This window comes from Coregonus lavaretus (genome assembly GCF_964263955.1).
Source record: "Coregonus lavaretus genome assembly, chromosome: 8".
NCBI lineage: Eukaryota > Metazoa > Chordata > Actinopteri > Salmoniformes > Salmonidae > Coregonus > Coregonus lavaretus.
Window position 1 is genome coordinate 44,716,123 of NC_139995.1, and position 20,369 is coordinate 44,736,491.

The 20,369-nt window shown below is 47.3% G+C and overlaps 1 protein-coding gene across 1 annotated transcript in view; it reads left to right on the top strand.

Moving 5' to 3' along the window:
• Window positions 1-15,040: 15,040 nt before the first annotated feature.
• LOC311134247 (transketolase-like) overlaps window positions 15,041-20,369 on the top strand; it is a gene marked incomplete at both ends in the record, with an annotated part of 28,273 nt that continues 22,944 nt past the window's right edge. Inside the window, 3 exons of the mRNA XM_084167869.1 lie at window positions 15,041-15,147; window positions 17,253-17,370; window positions 17,716-17,829. Of these exons, the coding sequence (XP_084023995.1) occupies window positions 15,041-15,147; window positions 17,253-17,370; window positions 17,716-17,829 (339 nt within the window). The remainder of the gene's footprint in view (window positions 15,148-17,252; window positions 17,371-17,715; window positions 17,830-20,369) is intronic.

Below are 20,369 nucleotides of genomic sequence, written 5' to 3' on the forward strand. Positions count from 1 at the left end.
TGGATGACCTAAGATTACGGTTATCCTACCAACGGGACATTAAAAACTGTAATATCTTATGTTTCACCGAGTCGTGGCTGAACGACAACATGGATAACATACGGCTAGCGGGCTATACGCTACATCGGCAGGATAGAACGGCTGACTCCGGTAAGACAAGGGGTGGCGGTCTGTGTATATTTGTAAACAACAGCTGGTGCACAAAATCAAATACTGAGGAAGTCTTGAGGTTTTGCTCGCCTGAGGTAGAGTATCTTATGATAAGCTGTAGACCACACTATTTACCAAGAGAGTTTTCATCTATATTTTTCATAGCCGTCTATTTACCACCACAAACCAATGCTGGCATTAAGATTGCACTGAATGAGCTGTATAAGGCCATAAATCAACAGGAAAACGCTCATCCAGAGGCAGCGCTCCTAGTGGCCGGGGACTTTAATGCAGGGAAACTTAAATCCGTTCTACCTCATTTCTACCAGCATGTTAAATGTGCAACCAGAGGAAAAAAAACTCTAGACCACCTTTACTCCACACACAGAGATGCATACAAAGCTCTCCCTCGCCCTCCATTTGGCAAATCTGACCATAACTCTATCCTCCTGATTCCTGCTTATAAGCAAAAACTAAAGCAGGAGGCACCAGTGACTCGGTTAATAAAAAAGTGGTCAGATGACGCAGATGCTAAGCTACAGGACTGTTTTGCTAGCACAGACTTAGACGAGCTAAACCACTTCTATGCTCGCTTCGAGGCAAGCAACACTGAAGCATGCATGAGAGCACCAGCTGTTCCGGATGACTATGTGATCACGCTCTCCGTAGCCGATGTGAGTAAGACTTTTAAGCAGGTCAACATTCACAAGGCCGCAGGGCCAGACGGATTACCAGGACGTGTACTCCGAGCATGTGCTGACCAACTGGCAAGTGTCTTCACTGACATTTTCAACATGTCCCTGACTGAGTCTGTAATACCAACATGTTTCAAGCAGACCACCATAGTCCCCGTGCCCAAGGACACTAAGATAACCTGCCTAAATGACTACCGACCCGTAGCACTGACGTCTGTAGCCATGAAGTGCTTTGAAAGGCTGGTCATGGCTCACATCAACACCATTATCCCAGAAACCCTAGACCCACTCAAATTTGCATACCGCCCCAACAGATCCACAGATGATGCAATCTCTATTGCACTCCACACTGCCCTTTCCCACCTGGACAAGAGGAGCACCTACGTGAGAATGCTATTCATTGACTACAGCTCAGCATTCAACACCATAGTGCCCTCAAAGCTCATCACTAAGCTAAGGACCCTGGGACTAAACACCTCCCTCTGCAACTGGATCCTGGACTTCCTGACGGGCCGCCCCCAGGTGGTAAGGGTAGGTAAAAACACATCTGCCACACTGATCCTCAACACGGGGGCCCCTCAGGGGTGCGTGCTCAGTCCCCTCCTGTTGTCACGATCGTCTACCAAAGATGAGGACCAAGGCGCAGCGTTGCAGGCAAACATACTCATTTATTAGCGAAACGTAATCAAAACAACAAAAGACGGTAACGTGACAGTACACGGTTAAACACAACCAACACGAAACAAGAACCCACCAAACACAAAGGAAAACCGACAGTTTAAATATGGCTCCCAATCAGAGACAACCAGCAAACAGCTGACACTCGTTGCCTCTGATTGGGAGTCACTCAGGCCAACCTAGACATAGAACAACTAGACACTAAAACACAGCACAAAACACACGGAATCTACACACCCTGACTCAACATATAAAGTCCCCAGAGCCAGAGTGTGACAGTACCCCCCCCCAAAGGCGCGGACTGCGACCGCGCCTCAACAAAAACCCCAAACAGGGGAGGGCTGGGTGGGCATTCCTCCTCGGAGGCGGCTCCGGCTCCGGGCTTGACCACCACCCCTCCCTAATCCTCCCGTAGCGCCCCTGGTCCGGTCTGACCCCGCTGACTGGATCAGGACTGGACATCGACGGAGCGGATTGCTTAAGCTCCGTTGTGGAGCAGCTGACCAGTACCTGATCAGGCACCGGACTGACGACGCGCACCCCTGTCTTGGCGCGTGAGGCAGGAACGGACCGGACCTGGCTGACGATGCGCACCCCAGGCTTGATGCGTGGAGCCGGAACGGGCCTCACCGGACTGACGACGCACACCACTGGCCTGGTGTGGAGCGCAGGAGCGGGCCGGACAGGGCTGACGACGCGCACCACAGACTTGGTGCGGAGAGCAGGAACGGGCCGGACAGGGCTGACGAAACGCACCACAGACTTTGTGCGGGGAGCAGGAACAGGCCGGACAGGGCTGACGAAGCGCACCATAGGCTCGGTGCGGGGAGCAGGAACAGGCCGGGCCGGGCTGACGACACGCACCACAGGCTCGATGCGAGGAACAGGAACAGGCCGGACCGTACTGGGGACACACACCACTGGCTCTACGCAGGGATCAGGAACAGGCCGGACCGGACTGGTAACACACCCCAGTACCTCTCGCCGTGCCTCCACATTTTCCCTCTCCTCTGTGACCAGTGGCCCCCTTAACCTGGCGGCCTCCTCTGCACACCCGCTGGACCGCTCCATCGCGGCCTCTTGCTGCCCCGTCGTCCACGTCGTGAGCCCCCCCCTAAAAATTTTCTGGGGTTCTCTCCTCCCCGTGGGCCAGGCCTCTATATTTCTCGCCCAACTCTCACTCCTCTGCTTCCAACTCCCGCTATTCAGCTCCTCAATGGGCTTGACCCAGTCGAGGCTCTTCCTCCATTGTTCCCACGTCCACTCTCTCTGCTCCTCCCTCGGCTTGACCCAGTCGAGGCTGCCACGGAGATCTGCTAGGGATCTCCCTGGCGATGGCTCCTCGACTCGCTGCTTGGTCCAGTTTTGGTGGGTTCTTCTGTCACGATCGTCTACCAAAGATGAGGACCAAGGCGCAGCGTTGCAGGCAAACATACTCATTTATTAGCGAAACGTAATCAAAACAACAAAAGACGGTAACGTGACAGTACACGGTTAAACACAACCAACACGAAACAAGAACCCACCAAACACAAAGGAAAACCGACAGTTTAAATATGGCTCCCAATCAGAGACAACCAGCAAACAGCTGACACTCGTTGCCTCTGATTGGGAGTCACTCAGGCCAACCTAGACATAGAACAACTAGACACTAAAACACAGCACAAAACACACGGAATCTACACACCCTGACTCAACATATAAAGTCCCCAGAGCCAGAGTGTGACAACATCAACACTACGAAATAACATATATGGAATCATGTAGTAACCAAAAAAGTGTTAAACAAATCAAAATATATTTTATATTTGCGATTCTTTGCCTTGATGACAGCTTTTCACACTCTTGGCATTCTCTCAACCAGCTTCACCTGGAATGTTTTTTCAACAGTCTTGAAGGAGTTCCCACATATGCTGAGCACTTGTTGGCTGCTTTTCCTTCACTCTGCCGTCCGACTCATCCCAAACCATCTCAATTGAGTTGAGGTCGGGGGATTGTGGAGGCCAGGTCATCTGATGCAGCACTCCATCACTCTCCTTCTTGGTAAAATAGCCCTTACACAGCCTGGAGGTGTGTTGGGTCATTGTCCTGTTAAAAAACAAAGCCCAAACCAGATGGAATGGCGTATCACTGCAGAATGCTGTGGTAGCCATGCTGGTTTAGTGTGCCTTGAATTCTAAATAAATCACAGACAATGTCACCAGCAAAGCACCCCCACACAAAAACACCTCCTCCTCCATGCTTTACAGTGGGAACTACACATGCGGAGATCATCCGTTCACCCACACCGCGTCTCACAAAGACACGGCGGTTGGAACCAAAAATCTCAGATTTGGACTCCAGACCAAAGGACGAATTCCCACCGGTCTAATGTCCATTGCTCGTGTTTCTTAGCCCAAGCAGGTCTCTTCTTATTATTATCAAATCAAATCAAATCAAATTGTATTGGCCACATGCGCCGAATACAACAGGTGCAGACATTACAGTGAAATGCTTACTTACAGCCCATAACCAACAGTGCATTTATTTTTAATAAAAAAGTAAAATAAAACAACAACAAAAAAGTGTTGAGAAAAAAAAGAGCAGAAGTAAAATAAAATAACAGTAGGGAGGCTATATATACATACATTTACATTACATTTTAGTCATTTAGCAGACGCTCTTATCCAGAGCGACTTACAGGAGCAATTAGGGTTAAGTGCCTTGCTCAAGGGCACATTTACGTCATTTAGCAGACGCTCTTAAACAGAGCGACTCACAAATTGGTGCATTCACCCTATAGGCAGTGGGATAACCACTTTACAATTTTTTTTGGGGGGGGGGGGGGGTAGAAGGATTACTTTATCCTATCCCAGGTATTCCTTAAAGAGGTGGGGTTTCAAATGTCTCCGGAAGGTGGTGAGTGACTCCGCTGTCCTGGCGTCGTGAGGGAGCTTGTTCCACCATTGGGGTGCCAGAGCAGCGAACAGTTTTGACTGGGCTGAGCGGGAACTATGCTTCCGCAGAGGAAGGGGAGCCAGCAGGCCAGAGGTGGATGAACGCAATGCCCTCGTTTGGGTGTAGGGACTGATCAAAGCCCGAAGGTACAGAGGTGCCGTTCCCCTCACTGCTCCATAGGCAAGCACCATGGTCTTGTAGCGGATGCGAGCTTCAACTGGAAGCCAGTGGAGTGTGTGGAGGAGGGGGGTGACGTGAGAAAACTTGGGAAGGTTGAACACCAGACGGGCTGCGGCATTCTGGATGAGTTGTAGGGGTTTAATGGCACAGGCAGGGAGGCCAGCCAACAGCGAGTTGCAGTAGTCCAGACGGGAGATGACAAGTGCCTGGATTAGGACCTGTGCCGCTTCCTGTGTAAGGCAGGGTCGTACTCTCCGAATGTTGTAGAGCATGAACCTGCAGGAGCGGGTCACCGCCTTGATGTTAGCGGAGAACGACAGGGTGTTGTCCAGGGTCACGCCAAGGCTCTTCGCACTCTGGGAGGAGGACACAACGGAGTTGTCAACCGTGATGGCGAGATCATGGAACGGGCAGTCCTTCCCCGGGAGGAAGAGCAGCTCCGTCTTGCCAGGGTTCAGCTTTAGGTGGTGATCCGTCATCCATACTGATATGTCTGCCAGACATGCAGAGATGCGATTCGCCACCTGGTTATCAGAAGGGGGAAAGGAGAAGATTAGTTGTGTATCGTCAGCGTAGCAATGATAGGAGAGGCCATGTGAGGATATGACAGAGCCAAGTGACTTGGTGTATAGGGAGAAAAGGAGAGGGCCTAGAACTGAGCCCTGGGGGACACCAGTGGTGAGAGCACGTGGTGCGGAGACAGCTTCTCGCCACGCCACTTGGTAGGAGCGACCGGTCAGGTAGGACGCAATCCAGGAGTGAGCCGCGCCGGAGATGCCCAGCTCGGAGAGGGTGGAGAGGAGGATCTGATGGTTCACAGTATCAAAGGCAGCAGACAGGTCTAGAAGGACAAGAGCAGAGGAGAGAGAGTTAGCTTTAGCAGTGCGGAGAGCCTCCGTGACACAGAGAAGAGCAGTCTCAGTTGAATGACCAGTCCTGAAACCTGACTGGTTTGGATCAAGAAGGTCATTCTGAGAGAGATAGCAAGAGAGTTGGCTAAAGACGGCACGCTCAATAGTTTTGGAAAGAAAAGAAAGAAGGGATACTGGTCTGTAGTTGTTGACATCAGTGGGATCGAGTGTTGGTTTTTTGAGAAGGGGAGCAACTCTCGCTCTCTTGAAGACGGAAGGGACATGGCCAGCGGTCAAGGATGAGTTGATCAGCGAGGTGAGGTAGGGGAGAAGGTCACCGGAGATGGTCTGGAGAAGAGAGGAGGGGATGGGGTCAAGCGGGCAGGTTGTTGGGCGGCCTGCAGTCACAAGTCGCAGGATTTTATCTGGAGAGAGAGGGGAGAAAGAAGTCAAAGCATAGGGTAGGGCAGTGTGAGTAGGACCAGCAGTGTCATTAGACTTAACAAACGAGGATCGGATGTCATCAACCTTCTTTTCAAAGTGGTTGACGAAGTCATCCACAGAGAGAGAGGAGGGGGGGGGGGGGGGGGGGGGGGGGATTCAGCAGTGAGGAAAATGTGGCAAATAGCTTCCTAGGGTTAGAGGCAGATGCTTGGAATTTAGAGTGGTAGAAAGTGGCCTTAGCAGCAGAAACAGATGAAGAAAATGTAGAGAGGAGGGAGTGAAAAGATGCCAGGTCGGCAGGGAGTTTAGTTTTCTTCCATTTCCGCTCCGCTGCCCGGAGCTCTGTTCTGTGAGCTCGCAATGAGTCATCAAGCCACGGAGCTGGAGGGGAGGACCGAGCCGGCCGGGAGGATAGGGGACACAGAGAGTCAAAGGATGCAGAAAGGGAGGAGAGGAGGGTTGAGGAGGCAGAATCAGGAGATTGGAGGGAGAAGGATTGAGCAGAGGGAAGAGATGATAGGATGGAAGAGGAGAGAGTAGTGGGAGAGAGAGAGCGAAGGTTGCGGCGGCGCATTACCATCTGTGTAGGGGCAGAGTGAGTAGTGTGGGAGGAGAGCGAGAGAGAAAAGGAAACAAAGTAGTGGTCGGAGACATGGAGGGGAGTTGCAGTGAGATTAGTAGAAGAGCAGCATCTAGTAAAGATGAGGTCAAGCGTATTGCCTGCCTTGTGAGTAGGGGGGGACGGTGAGAGGGTGAGGTCAAAAGAGGAGAGGAGTGGAAAGAAGGAGGCAGAGAGAAATGAGTCAAATGTGGACATAGGGAGGTTGAAATCCCCCAAAACTGTGAGGGGTGAGCCATCCTCAGGAAAGGAACTTATCAAGGCGTCAAGCTCATTGATGAACTCTCCAAGGGAACCTGGAGGGCGATAGATGACAAGGATATTAAGCTTAAATGGGCTAGTGACTGTGACAGCATGGAATTCAAATGAGGAGATAGACAGATGGGTTAGGGGAAAAATTGAGAATGTCCACTTGGGAGAGATGAGGATTCCTGTGCCACCACCCCTCTGACCAGATGCTCTCGGGGTATGCGAGAACACATGGTCAGACGAGGAGAGAGCAGTAGGAGTAGCAGTGTTTTCAGTGGTAATCCATGTTTCCGTCAGCGCCAGGAAGTCGAGGGACTGGAGATTAGCATAGGCTGGGATGAAGTCAGCTTTGTTGGCAGCAGAACGGCAGTTCCAGAGGCTGCCTGAGACCTGGAACTCCAGGTGTGGGGTGCGTGCAGGGACCACCAGGTTAGAGAGGCAGCAGCCACGCGGTGTGGGGCGTTTGTGTAGCCTGTGCAGAGAGGAGAGAACAGGGATAGGCAGAGGCATAGTTGACAGGCTGTAGCAAATGGCTACAATAATGCAGAGGAGATCGGAATGAAATGAACTAAACATCTGGGAGAGTAGAGAGCAGGGCCTCCCTCACCAAAAACTTCTACCTCAGAAACTATAATTGTTTCACTGAACCACCCGAACAAAAACTCTACCAACTTCCACCTTTAGAAATCAGAAATGTTGTGAACCACAGCGGTTCAATGTTTAAAGGAATAGACTCAACCCACTTTATTCAGCTAGCTAACTATGACACCATAGCTAACTAGCATGCTAGCATCCAATAACACACAGTTTAGCACCAACACTTGGTCACAACAAACCACCAATAGTGTGTTAACACACTAAGCAGATAATTCGGCTATGTAGCACAACTATATTGTATTTAGCTACTACAGTACAGTTAGCTGGTCATATTGGCTAGCTAGCAATGGCCACTGTGTTGACCTTGTTTGAAGAACGGCTAGCTAGCTAACTAGCTTCGTGCAACCCCCGGCACCACCGAAAAACAATGCCAACCTACAGTAACTACCCACAACAGCCCACAATGCCTAGCTATGACGCCATAGCTAACTAGCATGCTAGCATCCAATAACACACAGTTTAGCACCAATACTTGGTTACAACAAACTACCAAGAGTGTGTTAATACACTAAACAGATAATTCATGTCCGTGTCTAGTTCCTTTCATAACGCAGCAAAAATTAAACGTTGGCTAGCTAGCACATTAACACTGGAAACAACTCTCCACCGTTGCACTAAACAGATAATTACCAATAAACGTTACCAGTAGCTACCCGCTAGCTAGCTAGCATACCAAGAGTGTGTTAACACACTAAACAGATAATTCATGTCCGTGTCTAGTTCCTTTCATAACGCAGCAAAGATTAAACGTTGGCTAGCTAGCACATTAACACTGGAAACAACTCTCCACCGTTGCACTAAACAGATAATTACCAATAAACGTTACCAGTAGCTACCCGCTAGCTAGCTAGCTAGCCTCGTGCTTCGCCGGGCTCCGCCGTAAACAATACAATACTTACCTACAATAATTGCCTACGGAAACCTACAATAAACCTACAAGAAACCTACAATAACTACCTAAATAACTACGTAAATAAACTACCTACCTACGATCTAAATACATGGTTTAAGCTTTACTCAACACAATATGAGAAGCCAGGCTTACCTCCTGCTAGAGAAAAACACAACCTCTCCCGACGAAGGGGGGTACCGGTGCAGAGACAATGTGCGGGGGCACCGGCCAGTTGAGGTAGTTGAAGTAATGTGTACATGTGGGTAGAGTTAAAGTGACTATGCATAAATAATTAACAGAGTAGCAGCAGCGTAAAAATATGGGGTGGGGGGGGGGCATTGCAAATAGTTCGGGTAGCCATGATTAGCTGTTCAGGAGTCTTAAGGCTTGGGGGTAGAAGCTGTTGAGAAGTCTTTTGGACCTAGACTTGGCACTCCGGTACCGCTTGCCGTGCGGTAGCAGAGAGAACAGTCTATGACTAGGGTGGCTGGAGTCTTTGACAATTTTGAGGGCCTTCCTCTGACACCGCCTGGTATAGAGGTCCTGGATGGCAGGAAGCTTGGCCCCAGTGATGTACTGGGCCGTACGAACTACCCTCTGTAGTGCCTTGCGGTCGGAGGCCAAGCAGTTGCCATACCAGGCGGTGATGCAACCAGTCAGGATGCTCTCGATGGTGCAGCTGTAGAATTTTTTGAGGATCTGAGGACCCATGCCGAATCTTTTCAGTCTCCTGAGGGGGAATAGGCTTTGTCGTGCCCTCTTCACGACTGCCTTGGTGTGTTTGGACCATGATAGTTTGTTGGTGACGTGGACACCAAGGAACTTGAAGCTCTCAACCTGTTCCACTACAGCCCCGTCGATGAGAATGGGGGCGTGCTCAGTCCTCTTTTTTTTTCCTGTAGTCCACAATCATCTCCTTTGTCTTGGTCACGTTGAGGGAGAGGTTGTTATCCTGGCACCACACGGCCAGGTCTCTGACCTCCTCCCTATAGGCTCTCTCATCGTTGTCGGTGATCAGGCCTACCACTGTTGTGTCGTCGGCAAACTTAATGATGGTGTTGGAGTCGTGCCTGGCGATGCAGTCATGGGTGAACAGGGAGTACAGGTGTCACGATCGTCTAATGAGGGAGACCAAGGCGCAGCGTTGCGAGTGAACATATTCTATTTATTTAAATGATCACACGAACCAAAACAAATAAACAACGAATGCGTGACGTCTATGGTACAACACGAACACACACGAACAAAATCCCACAACCCGAAAGAAAAACAGACAGATTAAATATGGCTCCCAATCAGAGACAACCAGCCGACAGCTGACACTCGTTGCCTCTGATTGGGAGTCACACCGGCAAACATAGAAAATAGACAACCTAGAACACCCACCAAAGAAACAGAAAACATAGAATGAACACACCCTGGCTCAACATAATGAGTCCCCGAGCCAGGGTGTGACAGATGTCTTCACTATTATTCTACAATGTGGAAAATAGTAAAAAATTAAGTAAAACCCTTGAATGAGTAGGTGTGTCCAAGCTTTTGACTGTTACTGTATGTAAATTAGATATTTCTGAAACGTTCACTTTGTCATTATGGGGTATTGTGTGTAGATGGGTGAGATTATATTATTTTTAAATCCATTTTGAATTCAGGCTGTAACACAACAAAATGTGGAATAAGTCAAGGGGTATGAATACTTTCTGAAGGCACTGTATGAATAAGAGAATATTAATTGGTTAATTAATGTATGTGAGAGTGTGTGTGCGTGTGTGTGAGTGCGAGTATTATTCATACTTCTTTTGTGCTGATCTACAGCCCATTAATCAGAAGAGCCCAGCAGTACACTTGTTCAGTGCTATTCCAGGGCCTAGTCGTTTTGTTCCTCTGTGTTGTATTAAGGCATTGTTTTAAAAGTGGTTCTCCAGCTTCTCTTTTTCTGCCAGAGTGAGTAAAAATAGAAACATTCATGCTCTCTCAATGTACATTCCCTCCAGGAAGTGCATATCTGTGGGCTTCTTGGATTGGCTGCCCTTTTGTCATGTGGCGCCCCCGTTCTCAGGCTCCGATTGGTTGGCACCTGTGGGTCTCTTTGAAGGAAAACCTTTCTGACGGGACTCAGGAGCCCAGAGGAGTTACTGTGGAAGTGGGAGAGGAGGACAGTGTTGGTGTGTGGGAGGCTGGAGAACGGTGGGGGTGGTGTTGGTGGGGGGTTGGAGGTTGGCGGGCTGAAGCAGTGAGGGTGGAGAGTGGTGGGGGTTGAAGCAGTGAGGGTGGAGAGTGGTGGTGGTATGAGTGTTTGTGTGTGTGTGTATGTGTGCGTGTGTGTGTGCGTGCGTGTGTGCGTGTCTGTGTGCATTCATTCGTTAATTCATTTGTGTCTGTGTGTTTGTGTGTGTAGGGAGGCATCACTGTGGCTCTGAGATGGCAGTGGGCAGGGGATGCAGGTTGATAACATCCCAGCTGGCTGATGAGGGCTGGGGATCCAGGGTGATGACATCACAGCTGGCTGCAGAGGGCAGGTGATGCAGGGTGATGACATCACAGCTGGATGCTGAGGGCAGAATATCCAGGTTGATGACATCACAGCTGGCTGCAGAGGGAAGGGGATGCAGGGTGATGACATCACAGCTGGCTGCAGAGGGCAGGGGATGCAGGGTGAAGACATCACAGCTGGATGCAGAGGGCAGGGGATGCAGGGTGATGACATCACAGTTGGACGCAGAGGGCAGGGGATGCAGGGTGATGACATCACAGCTGGACGCAGAGGGCAGGGGATGCAGGGTGATGACATCACAGTTGGACGCAGAGGGCAGGGGATGCAGGGTGATGACATCACAGCTGGACGCAGAGGGCAGGGGATGCAGGGTGATGACGTCTTAGCTGGCTGCAGAGGGCATGGGATGCAGGGTGATGACATCACAGCTGGATGCAGAGGGCAGGGGATGCAGGGTGATGACATCACAGTTGGACGCAGAGGGCAGGGGATGCAGGGTGATGACATCACAGCTGGACGCAGAGGGCAGAGGATGCAGGGTGATGACATCACAGTTGGACGCAGAGGGCAGGGGATGCAGGGTGATGACATCACAGCTGGACGCAGAGGGCAGGGGATGCAGGGTGATGACACGGCTGGGATAAGGAGCAGTCCTGAGCCGGGATCTGGACACTGGAGGGACAGCGAGAGTCAGGCTCCAGTGATCCTAGTGACAGAAGAGGAAACACAGGTACGTATAGTATAAAACAGGAGCACAGCCTTAATAACCTGCTCAGTGCTCAACCGCAGTCCCTTTTCTTTCCCAATCAAGTCTTATGCTTACCCATCACAATTTTATGTGGTGCTCAAATTCCACACTGACTTGTGGCGTTGCTTATGGGGGTTGGAAGTGCCCAGCACTGTCACACCCTTGTGTTTCGAGCACCAGTTAAACACACAGACACCCCTGTCTACCTAATCATCAATCCATTTCAGTCCTTCCTTATGAAACGTAACCCAACCATATCGACACACAGAGTACTGTATATCAAGCCATTACTATCTATGGGCAGCCATACACCAACTTTCATGTGGAGTTAGTTTTCACAGCAAAGCACTATATTGTATAATTCATTGTTTTATGCATACAATATTACACTACAAATTTGAGCCATCTTTTAGTCTGTGGTAGGTTCATACTCTAGGGACTGGTTTCCCAGACACAATAGAGATCTCCATTGAGAATGGTTTTTAGTCCAGGACTATGCTTAATCTGGGTCCAGGGAAACTGGCCCTTGGTGTCTCTGTAGCACACAGCAGACTCTTATGGGGAGACAGTGGCCTCTGGTGGTTAACATTATGTACTGTGTGTGTGTGTGTATGTGTGTGTGTATGTGTGTGTGTGTATGTGTGTGTATGTGTGTGTGTGTATGTGTGTGTGTGTATGTGTGTGTGTGTGTGTGTGTGTGTGTGTGTGTGTGTGTGTGTGTGTGTGTGTGTGTGTGTGTGTGTGTGTGTGTGTGAGAGAGAGAGAGAGTTTATTTGTGTAAACTGACTGTTTATACACATGCATTTATACTATTATGTGAGTGTGTGAAAACTGATGCTTTACATTATCTCTGCTTTACGATTACCCCTCTTCCCTGTAGCTCAGTGGTCTATTCTGGACTATGCCATGAAGCAGACTCCAGATGGAGTCAACGCTAATCTTTGTGTGCAGTTGCATCAGTCCGCCATTAGCTCTGATGCATTTGACACACACACGTTGTTACACACACGGCAGGCACAAAGATAATTATGTGCAGGCGGGCACAGAGATACACACACATACACACAATACACAGACGAAATCTGCACACATACACTTACTTAGACACACTCAGACACACAAGCACACTATACAAATACATATTCTGCACATACATTTTTTACGAAACCCTGACTGATATAGAGAAGCATGCAGCTGCAGAGTAAGTGTTGCCCGTCAGAAACAGGTCAGGTGTACTTCTACAGCCTGTCCACCAAGTGGAGGTATAACCCACCACGTAAATCACCTGTCTACAGTTGGGGATTGTACAGTACACAGCCTCCCAATCCCCACTTTACCAGCAATGGAGCTGCAATATTACTGCACATATGGAAAATTAGGGAATGAAAACTTATAGTTTACTTTCAGAATATATAATAAATCAACCAATAGCTCAATGTAATTGTAATTCATATTAGTTCATATGCAATAAGAGATCAGAAATGATAAATGTTACACTCTGAGAAAAGCAATAGTTATAATAACTTTGAATAAGAAATGATCCTTTCTTCTTTTCCATTTACAGTTGAGCAAATAAATTGCACACCTGTTGCATATACTTGTTTTAAACAAGTTTGAAAAGCTATCGATTTGACTGTAGGGAAGAGAGAACGTTTCCTAATCACATATCCTAATTAGATCAATATAAAATAATGAGGCAAAGATTCTCTAACAGCGGGACCCTGTTATTATTCCATGACTTTTGCTCTGACTACAAACACACAGGATAGTCTGATGGAGAGGGTTAGTGGCTGGGGTAGCACTGTGCAGATGATTTGTTATTAATTCCATGAGGTTATGTTGCATGGATGTGTTGGGGAAAAGAACACAGTGTCCTATGTTATAGACAGAAGCATGCTACATGGCAGACCAATCCAAACTCATCTCTTGGCTTGTCCAGCCCACTCATTATCTCAGCCAATCATGGCTAGCGTGAAGGTTGCTGTCTTTTTCAGTGGCTAAACCAACTAGGCTCATAATTTAACAATTTTATTTGTATTTACAGATGGCATACCCATTTGTTATTAAGGCACATGAAAGTTCACATGTTCCAGAAGGCATTCCTGCCAAAAAACACATTGTTATTTAAAAAAAACGTTTACATTTAAATGGCTCTCCTGTGAAGTAATGACGTGCGACATGCGCCTAGTTTCCTGAAAGGGGTCACAATTGTTTGGTCCCCACAAGGATAGTAAAACAAACGTGTGTGTGTGTGGATGACACCAGACCAGTGCTCAGTGATGTGTGTGATGTGAGACAGGAGGCTCTTAGAAATAAATAAAACAATTCTCTCTCTCTCTCTCTCTCTCTCTCTCTCTCTCTCTCTCTCTCTCTCTCTCTCTCTCTCTCTCTCTCTCTCTCTCTCTCTCTCTCTCTCTCTCTCTCTCTCTCTCTCTCGCTCTCTCTCTCATCCTCTTTCTTTCTTTCTTTCTTTCTTTCTCTCTCTCTCTCTCTCTCATCCTCTTTCTTTCTCTCTCTCTCTCTCTCTCTCTCTCCTCTCTCTCTCTCTCTCTCTCTCTCTCTCTCTCTCTCTCTCTCATCCTCTTCTCTCTCTCTCTCTCTCTCTCTCTCTCTCTCTCTCTCTCTCTCTCTCTCTCTCTCTCTCTCTCTCTCTCTCTCTCTCTCTCTCTCTCTCTCTCTCTCTCTCTCTCGCGCGTGACCTGAGAGCCTCAGTGGGGTTCATATTAAACAAATTAAACCTTTAAATCTTGGCGTGCCACTTAAATTATTTAACTTTCTCTCTATAGCGTAGCCTACCTCTCTCTCTCTCTTTCTCTCTGTTAGTCTCTCTCTCTCTTCACACATAGACATGTACATCTTCATCTATGTTACATGAAGCACACAAAACAAAGGCACGATCGACGAGGCACACACTGAGGTTGACAGGAACAAAGGACAAGACTCACATATCTCAAATCTGGTAATGAGTTTAGACGCTGAAGCCAAAGACATTTGTGGGCAGACGCTTCAACTGTGGGCAGACCCCGCCCCCCCTTTCCTTCTCCCTATATGGGCAGATGACCTCCCCTCCTTTTTCTCTCTCTCTCTTTCTAACACACACCCCTAACACAACCCTTCCTTGCACACTCATGCACGCGCCCTGTCCTAGCCAGCATAGAGTGCCACTTGACCTCAGGACTCAGACCCAGCCCACACCACTAGTCTCATCCTCTTCCTCCTCTTCCTCCTCCTTCTGCTTCTGTGTGTGTGAGCGTGTACGTACGTGTGTGTGTACTCTCGCTAGGGATAAATCCTGCCTCTCCTCCTTTCTCTCCCACTTTTCTCTGCCACTCACACACACGAGCAGGGCTCCCTCTGCCAACCCCCACACACATACACACACACAGCCCAGCCTCTGTGCAGTCTAGTCCACTTTGGTTCTTTTGGTGCTTTGACATTTAGCCTTCATGGAAGACTACCACAAACCCGACCAGCAGACGGTGCAGGCGCTCAGGAACATTGCCAACCGCCTCCGAATCAACTGCATTAAGGCTACCACCGCAACCGGCAGTGGGTAAGACCCTTTCACTCAAACTGACACAGACACAGACACACACACACACACATAAAAATACACACACACATAAAAATACACACACACAGATTGCACAGTCGTAAATCTAGGGAAGAGTGTATAAAGACTCATTCATACACACAGGTGCACACATAAACACATGGAAACGTAATAGCACACACACACACACACACACAAAACACACACAGTCTTGTTTTACTGACCTTGTGGGGACACACAATTGATTCCCATTCAAAATCCTATTTTCCCTAACCCCTAACCCTAACCCTAAACCTAACCCTAAAACGAACCCTTACCCTAACCCTAACCTTAACCCTAAAACCTAACCTTAACCCTAAACCTAACCCTAACTCCTAAACCTAACCTTTAACCCTAATTCCCCTTCCCCTAGAAATTGCCCTTTTCCTTGTGGGGACCAGCAAAATGTACCCAGTTGGTCAAAATTGTGTTTATTTACTATACTTGTGGGGACTTCTGGTCAAACATGTCCACACACACACACATCCATGTGAAATGCAAAGGGAACCGCATGTTCTCTCTTTGTTCTGTTTGAGCTACGGAGAATGAATGAATGAAACAGAAACGGGGTGTATGATAATGGGAGTCCTTCAGAGATAGTTGTGATACTTGATCTGCTTATATCTTTAAATTGCAGAACGCTGTATACTTATACGCATTATATGTCTATTGAGCAAAATTGATTATATGGCCATTGTGGCTCAACATGCAGTTCTTTCGTTTCTTTCGTTATTAGACATGTTCTATTGTGAACAACATCGGTTCTTGAAAGGATTCCTTTTGCTGTAGTGTCTAGAATTAACTCATGCATCTGGGGAAATTATATTGCGTCTTCATCTGTCTAACTACGCGAGTAAGCGACGGAGGAGCGACTCGGAGTTTGCGCGTCAGTTTGTTAGCACAGAACAAAGCGCATGGTGATGAACCTGTCTGGGATGTTGGTCAATAAATATTAATAATAATTAGTCAGCAATTCATCTTATTGTGTGAACACCCAATTGAAGTTTATTATTATAGCTTATTATTGTATTAAATAAAGATCCCGTGTGCAAACAAGTGCACAAAAAGTAATTATGTAAAGAACAGAACACATTTAATTTAGATTTTTGTGGGGGAAATCCCAAGTCTATTTGAGTAAGCTATCAATCATTATCTATCGCACATACACAAACTACAGCATCCACTCATTCCATTGTGGCTCCATCCTTCGACCGTAGCCTGTCCACAAATAGACCAAGCGCGCACACAGCCTAGACAATATAAGCAACCGCCATGCAGTCGCTGATTGGGAGAAAACCCCTCTACGCATTTCGTTACTGGGGAAAGTCAAGTGTGTTTTTTTTGGTTAGGCTAGGCTACTTGCCAGCATTTGAGTTGAGATTTTAGAGCATCTAGATTTACGCAGTTCTTTACAGAATTTTCATTTTTTTTTAAGAGCATCTATTCCTTCAACAGAAGATTTTTAGATTATGCCTCAGTCGTTATGTTAAGTATGTTGCTGGCTGGAGATGGAAGGTAACCGTTATAAACCCGGTGACGCCCTCTGACTGATCGTCTGACTCCGCGCGCACAGAAGCCAAAATGTTCCCCATCTCTCCCCAGCATCCCGTTAGGCTTGTCACAGCAGGGATAGGTCTGTGTTGTGACCGTGACCTGAACTGGCGCTTTGCAAGGGATGGGTTTACCCCTCTGATGGTGACGTCACTGTAATTGGGATAAAGAGAGAGAGAGCCAATGGGGCATCTCGGTTTGAGCATGGCCCCCTCATCCGTATTTTGGATAGACTAATACACTCTAAATAGTGTTACCCATCTTTCCGCATTGTGCCCTAAGATTTAATTGGCAAGCTCAGACTTTAGACTGAGCCACTTCGAATCCAGTTATAGGCTCTGTGTCAATTCTGATAGTTTATGAGTTTGTAAAGTGGTCTGTCTGGGTTTTTTTAAAGTTTTTTTTGTGTGTGTGTGTGTGAGAGAGAGAGAGACAGAGAGAGAGAGACACTGTGTGTCCAGCTTGTTGTAACCTGTCTGTAACCTCCCTCCCTGCTCCTACCCCTGGTCTCCCAGGCACCTTACATCATGCTGCAGTGTGGCAGAAATCATGTCTGTCCTGTTCTTCAACACAATGAAGTACCGCCCAGAAGACCCCAAGAACATCAACAACGACCGCTTCATCCTCTCTAAGGTGAGACACCTTAGATGAATAAAGTTGTATTGAAGTTGTATTGAATTGAAGTTTTACATTTTATTTAACTGATTTGACCTCCAGTTCACCACCACTGTTTTGGTTGGATAAAGGTCATATACCGGTCAAAATCTGCTTCTTTATGGCTGTGTTGTGGCTTGTAATGGATTTTTCATAGATATTACAGTTGGTCTGCAATTGCCATAGGCATATGTATGATTAAATGGCTGGCAAGCAGCAATAGTATATTTTACTCTTCCTAGTAATATGGTTATATTGTGGTTGTGTAATAATGTTATAGGTTTTGTTATAGTACTATAGTAACATGTCTGTTCCTCTCCTCAGGGTCATGCCGCCCCGGCCCTGTACTCCATGTGGACAGAGACTGGCTTCCTGAAGGAGAGTGAGCTGCTCTCTCTGTGCCAGGTGGAGTCCAACCTGGAGGGACACCCCACACCTGTAAGTGATAACTACTACACATCACCTTTAATACAGTGGGGGAAAAAAGTATTTAGTCAGCCACCAATTGTGCAAGTTCTCCCACTTAAAAAGATGAGAGAGGCCTGTAATTTTCATCATAGGTACACGTCAACTATGACAGACAAAATGAGAAAAAAATATCCAGAAAATCACATTGTAGGATTTTTAATGAATTTATTTGCAAATTATGGTGGAAAATAAGTATTTGGTCAATAACAAAAGTTTCTCAATACTTTGTTATATACCCTTTGTTGGCAATGACACAGGTCAAACGTTTTCTGTAAGTCTTCACAAGGTTTTCACACACTGTTGCTGGTATTTTGGCCCATTCCTCCATGCAGATCTCCTCTAGAGCAGTGATGTTTTGGGGCTGTCGCTGGGCAACACAGACTTTCAACTCCCTCCAAAGATTTTCTATGGGGTTGAGATCTGGAGACTGGCTAGGCCACTCCAGGACCTTGAAATGCTTCTTACGAAGCCACTCCTTCATTGCCCGGGCGGTGTGTTTGGGATCATTGTCATGCTGAAAGACCCAGCCACGTTTCATCTTCAATGCCCTTGCGGATGGAAGGAGGTTTTCACTCAAAATCTCACGATACATGGCCCCATTCATTCTTTCCTTTACACGGATCAGTCGTCCTGGTCCCTTTGCAGAAAAACACCCCCAAAGCATGATGTTTCCACCCCCATGCTTCACAGTAGGTATGGTGTTCTTTGGATGCAACTCAGCATTCTTTGTCCTCCAAACACGACGAGTTGAGTTTTTACCAAAAAGTTATATTTTGTTTTCATCTGACCATATGACATTCTCCCAATCCTATTCTGGATCAACCAAATGCACTCTAGCAAACTTCAGACGGGCCTGGACATGTACTGGCTTAAGCAGGGGGACACGTCTGGCACTGCAGGATTTGAGTCCCTGGCGGCGTAGTGTGTTACTGATGGTAGGTTTTGTTACTTTGGTCCCAGCTCTCTGCAGGTCATTCACTAGGTCCCCCCGTGTGGTTCTGGGATTTTTGCTCACCGTTCTTGTGATCATTTTGACCCCACGGGGTGAGATCCCAGATTGAGGGAGATTATCAGTGGTCTTGTATGTCTTCCATTTCCTAATCATTGCTCCCACAGTTGATTTCTTCAAACCAAGCTGCTTACCTATTGCAGATTCAGTCTTCCCAGCCTGGTGCAGGTCTACAATTTTGTTTCTGGTGTCCTTTGACAGCTCTTTGGTCTTGGCCATAGTGGAGTTTGGAGTGTGACTGTTTGAGGTTGTGGACAAGTGTCTTTTATACTGATGACAAGTTCAAACAGGTGCATTAATACAGGTAACGACTGGAGGACAGAGGAGCCTCTTAAAGAAGAAGTTACAGGTCTGTGAGAGACAGAAATCTTGCTTGTTTGTAGGTGACCAAATACTTATTTTCCACCATAATTTGCAGATAAATTCATTAAAAATCCTACAATGTGATTTTCTGGAGAAAAAAATTCTCAATTTGTCTGTCATAGTTGACGTGTACCTATGATACACGTCAACTATGACAGACAAAATGAGAGAAAAAATTCCAGAAAATCACATTGTAGGATTTTTAATGAATTTATTTGCAAATTATGGTGGAAAATAAGTATTTGGTCAATAACAAGTTTCTCAATACTTTGTTATATACCCTTTGTTGGCAATGACACAGGTCAAACGTTTTCTGTAAGTCTTCACAAGGTTTTCACACACTGTTGCTGGTATTTTGGCCCATTCCTCCATGCAGATCTCCTCTAGAGCAGTGATGTTTTGGGGCTGTCGCTGGGCAACACGGACTTTCAACTCCCTCCAAAGATTTTCTATGGGGTTGAGATCTGGAGACTGGCTAGGCCACTCCAGGACCTTGAAATGCTTCTTACGAAGCCACTCCTTCGTTGCCTGGGCAGTGTGTTTGGGATCATTGTCATGCTGAAAGACCCAGCCACGTTTCATCTTCAATGCCCTTGCTGATGGAAGGAGGTTTTCAATCAAAATCTTACGATACATGGCCCCATTCATTCTTTCCTTTACACGGATCAGTCGTCCTGGTCCCTTTGCAGAAGAACAGCCCCAAAGCATGATGTTTCCACCCCCATGCTTCACAGTAGGTATGGTGTTCTTTGGATGCAACTCAGCATTCTTTGTCCTCCAAACACGACGAGTTGAGTTTTTACCAAAAAGTTATATTTTGGTTTCATCTGACCATATGACATTCTCCCAATCCTCTTCTGGATCAACCAAATGCACTCTAGCAAACTTCAGACGGGCCTGGACATGTACTGGCTTAAGCAGGGGGACACGTCTTGCACTGCAGGATTTGAGTCCCTGGCGGCGTAGTGTGTTACTGATGGTAGGCTTTGTTACTTTGGTCCCAGCTCTCTGCAGGTCATTCACTAGGTCCCCCCGTGTGGTTCTGGGATTTTTGCTCACCGTTCTTGTGATCATTTTGACCCCATGGGTTGAGATCCCAGATCGAGGGAGATTATCAGTGGTCTTGTATGTCTTCCAT